Below are 9,505 nucleotides of genomic sequence, written 5' to 3'. Positions count from 1 at the left end.
GATGGTGGTCAATTGGAAGACCGAACACCGAAGTGGGAGTGGGAAGAGCAAATATATATATATATATATATATATATATAAGGAAGAATATTTGAACATAGGATTTTCTGTTTTTATATCATTTTAAAATTTTCATCATTGTCATTCCATCCAATAGTTTAAGCTCCGAGAGGACATGATTTATATTTTTTATATTATTGAAATAAAAAATAACTTAAAATAATTTCGGGCATCGCGAAAGCCATACAAACACACTGATATCCAAAATGCTGGCCAAGAAGTATCAGTTACACCAAAGCTCATGCTTTATACACAAACTGTTATCAGAAACAACTTATTGTGATGTGTGGTCGCATTATCTTCTTGTACAAGGCAATACAAAAGGTATTTGTGAAAGAATAAAAAGAACAGATGGATTACCTATCTATCCCTTTGGATGGTTGACCATCCAGCAATCTGTAAAAAAATCGAATTCTCAGTAAAAAGAATATAGTAATATACAAAAGGAAAGAAAATAAAATAAAAATATAAAAGAAAAGAGATATTTTTCAATAGGTAAAGCATCATTAGGATTGCGAGAATGTGTTCATCAGAATTTCTGATGTGGTGGCTGTACTCAAATTCTGAATCTTCTCATGTTCTCTGGCAATTTGAACATCACTAGGGATGACATACTCGGTCAAAACCTTGGTTGTGAAACGAGGAACCAATGCCGATACTATGATGCCAAGAAGGCATACCCAGAATAATCCAGTCCCCATCATATTAAAGATGGCCCTGCATGAATTTTAAGGCACCAGTTAGCTCCAAGAACACCTAAAAACAGCTTTCTATTCTAAAGCTAAATATGTAGATATTGCATCCTATGGTAAGGTGTCTTCTGTCTGCTTCAATGAGCTTGTTTGTGATAATTCGTTTTGATTCATATAACTAATCCAAGAATGTATAATCATTAGAGAAATTCTGTCAGGTTCTCGGTGCTTAAAAAAATCGAACCTACTATTATATGAAACTTAAGAAATAAAAGGTATGCAACAGAAGAAATGGAATCACTGGATTATTAGAAGAGGCCATACCAGTAACCAGGTAGCATCCATATGGAATCCAAGATAATGACACATATTACTGTTGCGATAATGCAGCCCCATATAGATGCATGTGTGATCCAGTTCCATCGAAACACATCCATAGCCAAGTGAAGGTTTACTAGAAGGACCACAGCAATGATCCACAAGTCTCCTAGGCCAGAGACATCGACATCACTGTGTCTGTATGCAATATAAGGAATGTAGAATATAGCAACGCTTTGCCAAATGGAGTCCATCATAGTAAGCATAAACAGCCTCAGGTTGTATCTTTCATCCCTCTGACCTGCTTTGTAGAGTTGGGGGTACTTCAGCAATGTCTTCCTGCTAAGATCCTTGTCAAGGATTCCAACAACAATAGTTGGCAGAGTAGTGTAGATGAAAGAATATAATTGAGTGTTCCAGTCGCTTATTGCAGCTGTCAAGCTATAAGCAGTGTAAAGCACATACCTATGGTTCAAAAACAATATGTTAGGCATATTAACTTGAAGATGAACTATAGAGTGTAATAATATATGATAGTGAAAAAGAATAACACATGATGACTCCTGTGTCAAAATTTCAGACAAGTTAATAAATATGATCCTGCTCCACTCTTCTACTCAATTAACAAGACAATATATGCCATTTCAAATAGTCTTTCATGGCACAACCAGATCATCAGTATGTATAAGAAAATAGCATAACAAAAACACAGGTGCATCGATATGAAAGCACTTGTGTATAAGCCCAGAAGTTGAGATACCATAATGTCAGTTTAATAGTGCAAAATACAAAATGGACCATCTTAGATGATGATGGCTCCAGTTAAAGCTTCTGAGTTTATAATTAAGTCGACACGAGTCATCTCCTGTTTTAGAAAAATTGTGTTTATATAGTAAAGAAAGGCAGAATAAAGAATTACAGTCAAAGAAACGTATTAATTGAGTGAAGGTACTGATTGTAATGTTTACCAGAATAGGATGAAGACAAGCACAGCATTCCTGTAGAAGTTGTACAAGATCATGTAGGCCATCCTCTGGTAATTCCAATGTCCATGGACCAACAAAAGGGGCACTAAGAATCGGAATTGCCCCATGGCAAAATCTGAGGCCATAACAGCTTGCCTTCCCTCTTGTCCGCTTATGCCAATGCCAACATCAGCCATTTGGATCATTGAGACATCATTTGCACCTGATATTGCACTTGAAAAATTTAGAACACAATAGAGATTGATATATTGAATGGTTCCTTCATATTCACAATATCAAACCTATATAGGTAAGAAAGAGTGAGTACCCAAATTAGAAACATTACCATCTCCAATTGCAAGGGTCATATCATCTGTTCGGTTCTTTATGAGAGCAACTATTCCAGCCTTTTGCAATGGAGCCACACGGCAGCACAATACAACATCACATACTATGGCCACTTTAAACAACTGTACCAGCAAGAATGATGAGCACAAAAACATGAATCCTAAAAACAAAAGTCTCAAAGAATGAATCTTCAAATGTTAAATGCATCTGTGAATTCTTACCTCATCTTCCAATTCTTTCTCCAAAATGTGGATGAGGCTGGTACCATCAATAATCAAAGCCAGAGGAACCCTAGAAGATCCTGTGCCTGTCAATATATTTTCAGGGCTGGGTGATACTGCTGCAAGTTTGCTGGACATAGAAACCGCATCTTGTAGGCTGTTTTTACAGGATTCTCTGGAATTGCTATTGATCACAATCCGAGTCATATCATTCGTTAGAAGCTTACAAGAAAAGCCAATAGAAACAGCAGTTTCTTGCTTGTCCCCTGTCAAAACCCAAACCTTGATGCCAGCTTGCCTCATAGATTCTATGGCTTCCGGTACACCTTGTTGTAGCTTATCTTCAATCCCAGAGGCACCTAATATGTGAAGATTTCTTTCAACATTAGATGCAAGAGCTCGTAGAAATTTCCCCCTGCCAATCAAAGCTGCATTTGCATTCTCAAAGGCAGACTGCCACTCCTTGAATTCACTTTTACTTAATTCACGCATACCAACAACCAATGTCCTCAGACCCAAAGATGAATAGGCAAGGAGATTTGTCTGGGTTGCACGAATAACATCCAAATCTCTTCCCTTTTGTATAACCCCAAACATCGAATTGTCTGCACCTTTGACAAATAGCTTTACAGTTTTATCAGGACAGCCGATTACAACAGACATCCTCTTCCGGTCACTATCAAATTCATGAAGGCCCAAAACATCATATCTGCATTATTAATATTGCAAGTCAAAAATCTTTTAACAAAAAAATAAAGTAACTGGTACTCAAAATGCTACTAGCATGTAGAATATTTATAATAGATTTGAATTTAAAAAAAAGCCTATGCTTTCAAAATTACAGTTAATGTTCAGAAGAATTCTTCAAAGTGGGATTGAACTTTGAACTCCTATTACAAGTGATGATTAGCAGTCCTATTCCAGTTTTGCCATTGGGTTTAGAAATTTAAAGTCATCAGTCTGTTTAAAGATCTTTGTCTTTTAGTTGATAGGATTTTGTAGACTCCCGCATTTTTTAATAAATAAAAGTTCTAAGATGCTTAGTTACAGTACAACTAGAACTCAACTTAGAGAGATCTTATTTGCCTTTTACCTGCTATGTCACCCTCTATTTTCATTATTGTGAGTACAAGAGGATGAATTCAATGTGCTCGAGGTATAATGTGTGCAACCGTACTCTTACAAGTTGGAAGACTATTTTCATGGCTCAAACATGATGATTTAGATCGCAAAGGGGCAACCTTTGTACCAAGGCTCATCTTTGAATATTTTCTCATTATCAGAGTAAATTTTCCTGCGTCTGTATTATAATGTCTGATAACATTAATTGAATGTATTGATGAAACATCAGGATTCCGTTAAAACCGACCAGCTTATGCAGTGGTTCAGCATAACAATAAGGATGAAATAGTAAGTAGCAAACAAATGTTATTAATCCAGCAATGGTTCCAGAAGCAGAAAACTAAATCCGCTAAAAGATATGCAACAAATGCTGCTACTACTGCTGCTATAACACAAAAAACCAGTTGTGCAACTAAAACAATATTTACTTTTTGAAAGAATATAAATGTTCATGATAAAAACTAATTAACTTATAATAATTCAATTACCATCAACCACTCTGTTATTACCAAATTCTACCTCTTCCTGTCTTAGCTCATGAGTGACTGCTATTGACGAAGACCACTTTTGCCAAGGACAATGGTTGTCTTCTATATGTGTATATTTAGTTTATTCTAGAATAAACTAAATACATACATATAGAAGACGACCATCGTCTACAGCCAAGGACATTTAATGACTGTGGCCAGACATGCGCTCAATGAGCACAAAACCATAGGAAGTAGCTACGTAGACATTGCCTGCTCATCTATGGCAAAGCAAGGAAGAATTCACGAGCTCGCTACCGTGAAACCTCGAATTTGAGCTAGAAATTGGTGTCACGAATCATGAAATAGGCCTCCCGAGCCTGATAAGAACCATGATCCGGAACATGATGAACAACATGAGGAAAGTAAGAAGACCTCCATGGCTATCCTGCAACAGAAGCAGTTCGGTCACCGATGTCCGAAAAAACCCTTTCCCTAACGAACTGCGAGAACTCCAAAGAACCCTTGTGGTTTTCTTCCCTAAGCAAATTCCACCGCAAATGGACACCACCGAACATAGGGCGATCAGAATCGTGGAGAGCCAGCAGTGCTCCCGGCGTACACCACCCCGCCGGATCGGCGTGGAGGCGTAGATGCTGCGGTTCGGCCGCTCGGACGGATGAGTCGACCGACGGCCGGATGGGTGCCGGGAGCTGAGTCATTGCTCCAAGGGAACGGCTGTCTCAGACCGGGTCGGAGTTGACCAATTTTGACCAATTTTGACCAATCCGTGTGTGTATATATATATATATATATATATATATATATATATATATATATATATATATATATATATATATATATATATATATATATATCCATTAAAAAAAACAAAGTATATCCATTAAAAAAAATACTATAACCCACACGGTCTCACTTTTTTTTATTATCATTCGACTCCATAAATGTATATAAATATTAATAATATTTTTCAAATTATATAAATTTAAATTTAAATGTTAATTATCATCTTTAATTTTTTTCAAAACATTCTTAATTATTATCCAAAATCACTCAAAAAGTCTGAAATTACTAAACTTAAGATATATTATGAGGTTGATAATTAAGTTTGATGTGGATTTTAAAATGTATATATTATTCAATCCACGCAGCTTCGCAATCGGTCAAAGACCGATGTATAAGACTGCCACGTATCCTCGTCAAAGTCAAACATGGATTCCACGTTCAACGGCAAACATGGTAGTATATGAGATTAAAGCAAGGAAGGAGACGACGACGACGACCACAACAACATCTAAACACGTGATGAGACTTCCTTTCCCCTTAATTTATTTGTGGTTATTACGTCAGAGGCTGGGCATATCCTATCATGATTAGGACAAAGGAAGTGACTCGTCTATCAGCGTAATGGACGAATCTCCTTCTTCTTGTTGAGATTTTTGTTGGTAAAAGGCCCAATTTTGATGAAAGAATAGTAGTATTAGAAATTTTCATTCACTGAGGGAAGACGAGGAGTAGCAATACCTCTGGCTTTCACCGAGGACATGGATGACGATATGGCCGGAAGTCCGCTCTAGAAGCGTGAAACCATAAGCTGCAGCGGCGTAGACCAAGGCTTGCTCGTCCGGCGACTCGCCCTGGTAGTCGATGAGCTTGAGCGACGGATCCGCTGTGTCGACCAATATTGGCACGATGGTGTTGCAGGTCGCCAGTGCAAGGAAGAAGTCTCGAGCTTGTTTCGCCTTTTCTGTTCCCTTCCCACCCATCATCACGTTCATCAGCTCCGGATCGGTCTTCACGGTCATTTTAGGCCGCAATGTCTCCCCAGCAACTGCATGAACACATTGCCGGATAACATCATCGATGCGGGGAAGGAAGATGGAAGAAGCACTGTTGTCCAAGTTAATTACCTGAGATCGAATGCGCTTCCTCCTCGCCACCGCTGTAGTCGACCCCGCCAACGCTGGCGCACAGGAACTCCATCTTGTTCTCCGTGAGAGTCCCCGTCTTGTCCGAGAACACGTACTTGATCTGCCCCAGGTCTTCGTTTATGTTGAGCGCCCTGCACTGGAAGCTCGTCTTGCTCCCTTCGTCGAACATGTTCTTGTCCTGGATCATCAAGAAGGCCTGCCCAAGCCTTACCAGCTCCATCGATATGTACAGCGCTATCGGAATCATCACCTGGAATATGATCACCGACTTGAGGAAGCTGAACAGCGTCTCCAACCCCACCCCGTGGTAGTCGTAGGTATCCGCCTCCGCGCCCGAGAAGTCCTCCTTCCGGTAGTACGGCAGGTCGTCGAGCTCGTCGCGGTGGTTGGTGAGCCACACGCCGGCGAGGATCGTGACGATGGAGCACAGCGTGATGAGTGCCACGGCTAGCAGGATCACCTCCCGGTTCATGTGCGCCTCGAGGCGACTCCGCTTAGACGGTGTGCCGGAGCTGTTCAGCATCACCTTGGTTTCCTGCCCGGTATACACCGCGACACCGACGACCCAGCTGGTGTTCTTCAGCTCGCAGCCCCGGAGGATTATGTTGGCCGGGCCGAGCGAGACCCGTTTGCTGCCGGGCACATCGACACCGCCGAGGAACCCGTAGATGTTGCGGTTGGGCTTCTCGCAGCGGATAAGGCCGGACATCGCCTCCGGCGACGTCGACTGCGTCTCCTGCTTCGCGTACCGGCTCTTGAGATTAGACTCGCCGTCCAGGTTGATAGTCTGCACGTAGGCCACGCCGGTGGGGTCGCTGGTCGCGAGCAGGACCATGTCGCAGGGCAGCGTCTCGTCGGCAGCGACCTTGACGACCTCCCCGACGACGATGTCCTTCCACCGCTTGGGCCGAAACTCACCGCCGGCGACCAGGACCTGGGCGGTCCGGCTGTTCTCGGTGCGGTCGGAAAGATGCCGCCGCCAGTCCTCGTACGCGTCCTTGACGGCGGTGACGCCGAGCACGAAGGCGAGCGGCAGCACGGAGGCCGCCGGGGTGAACACGCCGAGCTGCGGAATCTGGTTGAGCCCCACGAGGACGAGGAAGTAGACGTAGGCCACCCGGTGGAACTGCTCGAACAGGTTGCGGGGCAAGAAGGTGAGAACGGAGTACTTGGCGGTCCTGATCGAGTTGTCGACGAATCTAAGCGGCTGGTTGGTCCTCTCGGGGTCGTTGATGTACACGAGCCGAGCCTCGTCGTCGCTGATCTCCCTCTGCGAGCCGAGCTTCACGGAGTCGGAGCGCCTGGAGGGGTAAGAAGCGACAGGCGTCGATCCCGACCGCTCCAAATTCTCGACGGGGAACGCCTCCCACGAAGTCCTTCCCTCACGGGACCGCCACGACAAGTTCCTCCTGCGGGGCGATGACTTGGGCAGCAACGGAGCAACCATGATGGGCGAACCAGGTTCGGCGGGCGCCGCCAAGTCGTTCGGCGGATGGAAGACGGGCATACTGCCGGCCATGATCGAAGGGTTGAAGACAAATAGACTGGTTGTGGTGGTGGATACTGGTGGGAGAAATATGCAGGCTTAGTTTCTGCAAGAGCTGTGGCAGCACAAGGCAAAAGAGGCAATCCATGACATGGAATTGGATTTATTGTCTTGTTGTCGAGCTTCCAGAGGAAATAAAGAGGAACTCGAGTTGGACTGGGGATGTTTGGCATCTTCAGAATGCCAAAGTCTGACCTCATTTCCTTGGTCATCATCAAACGCGGAAGTCTGATCAAGTCTTCAATTTTAGCTTCGTCATTCGTATCCTCCTATCTTCTGGAAGACTACTTAGGCCTGTTTGGAAATGTGGATGTGAGTAGAGGTAGAAGAGAGAGAATTTAAGTAGTTTGGAGAATGTGTCCATAGTATGCTAACTTATTAATGATTGAGCCACAAATCAATAAGCAATGCATTAGATTATGTGATTTGTGATAGAAGATAAGATTTCCTAAGGAAATCTCTCTATTCTGTTGAGAGAAATCATTTTTCCTAATCTGCATAAATAGAAGAGGAAACATGTTAATGTATTGAAGCATTTTCATTTCTTCAATAAAGCTTCTTCAATCATTGTTCTTATCTTCTATTATTTTCATCAACCATGATAAGAATTAAACGAAGAATATAGAAAGATAGAAGTTATAGAAGAAACTATGAAATGTATAAGATGTAATTGTCTAGTTCTTTGTACTGGTTGCTCTTCCTCTTGGATTTTTGATTGACCTGAGCTGTAATAGATGGTCCGGGCAACCTATCATCACGCTTCAAGTATGTCTCATAGTCGATCAACTTATTATAAAGTTCTTCGAATGAAATTGGTGAGTCGCGTGCCCAAAGTGCTGTTGTCAGTTCTTTGTACTCGCCTCTTAGGCCATTGAGGGTATGGATTAGGATTTCTTCATCACTGAGAGAATGCCTTATCAAAGCTAAATCATCGATGATAACTTTGATATGTTGTAGATAATCAGCAATAGTACTTCCCTCTTATTTCGTTTTCATCAGATTGGAGAGAAGTCCGAGCATGCGAGTACGCGAGCGATTTGCCAAAATTGTTTGTAACTTACACCATGCTTCTACAGTAGTCGTACATGAGGATATCAGCGGGGCAATGGATCCAGCAACGAAAGCTTGAATAGCTTAGAGGATGAGGCAATCTTGACGTAACCATAGTTTATGGGCTGGATTTGGCACTGGACTGGGTTCATCTGGGATGTTGATCATTTCAGGTGAACACTGGAGAGAGCCATCAACGTAACCTAGGAGATCATAGCCAAATAGAAGATTAGAAAGTTGTGCCCGCCAAGATGTGTAGTTGCCGCCTTTAGATAATTTGAAGGGAATAAGTGGGCAATGTTGGTGAGCACAACACTAGAGACGCCGCAGATGAAGGGAAGAGAAGACAATGGCAGTGGAGAAGACAATTGTCGTTTGCCGAAGAGGAAAGATTTGTCGCACCGAGCTGACGATGAAAAAGCAATGGTAATCTTATCTATATGATAGAAACAGAATAGAGGATTTTTCTCAACAGAATAGAGAGATTTTCTCGTATAGTTGGAGAAATCTTATCTTCTATCAATTTGCTCGCACTCGGGGTTGACGTGGCTCTCTCTTGTGTGAATGTTCAACAAAAAGCGTAAAATGTTTAGTGCTTGATAATAATAGTTATAGCAATCATATAACAGAGAATCAAAATATTTTTGTATATACTAAGACTTGGAGATGGAAAGCTTTGAAGGAGGATTATTTTTGTATATACTAAGGGAGGTAACAAAAAAATTCATAAGTGATATTTTAATATGCTAAATTTTGACTCATAG

At 42.0% G+C, this 9,505-nt stretch overlaps 1 protein-coding gene across 1 annotated transcript; it reads right to left on the bottom strand.

Moving 5' to 3' along the window:
- Positions 1-287: 287 nt before the first annotated feature.
- LOC103999723 (phospholipid-transporting ATPase 1) lies at positions 288-7,960 on the bottom strand. The gene is made up of 7 exons (XM_009421552.3): positions 6,125-7,960; positions 5,739-6,045; positions 2,605-3,313; positions 2,382-2,505; positions 2,039-2,258; positions 1,077-1,535; positions 288-777 (listed from the first exon to the last, which is right to left on the bottom strand). The coding sequence occupies exons 1-7, from the start codon at positions 7,662-7,664 to the stop codon at positions 567-569; spliced, it is 3,570 nt and encodes a 1,189-aa protein (XP_009419827.2). The 5' UTR covers positions 7,665-7,960; the 3' UTR covers positions 288-566.
- Between the last annotated feature and the right edge of the window lie 1,545 nt (positions 7,961-9,505).

This window comes from Musa acuminata, unplaced genomic scaffold, assembly GCF_036884655.1.
Source record: "Musa acuminata AAA Group cultivar baxijiao unplaced genomic scaffold, Cavendish_Baxijiao_AAA HiC_scaffold_1138, whole genome shotgun sequence".
Taxonomy (NCBI): domain Eukaryota; kingdom Viridiplantae; phylum Streptophyta; class Magnoliopsida; order Zingiberales; family Musaceae; genus Musa; species Musa acuminata.
This window is presented reverse-complemented; position numbering and strand designations above follow the sequence as displayed.

Coding starts and splice junctions, on each gene's coding strand:
- LOC103999723 (XM_009421552.3), bottom strand. CDS start 7,664: ATGGCCGGCAGTATGCCCGTCTTCCATCCGCCGAACGACTTGGCGGCG. Junction 3,314..5,738: donor GTCCTCGGTGAAAGCCAGAG/GTATTGCTACTC, acceptor TTAATAATGCAG/ATATGATGTTTTGGGCCTTC. Junction 778..1,076: donor TGGATGCTACCTGGTTACTG/GTATGGCCTCTT, acceptor AAATTCATGCAG/GGCCATCTTTAATATGATGG.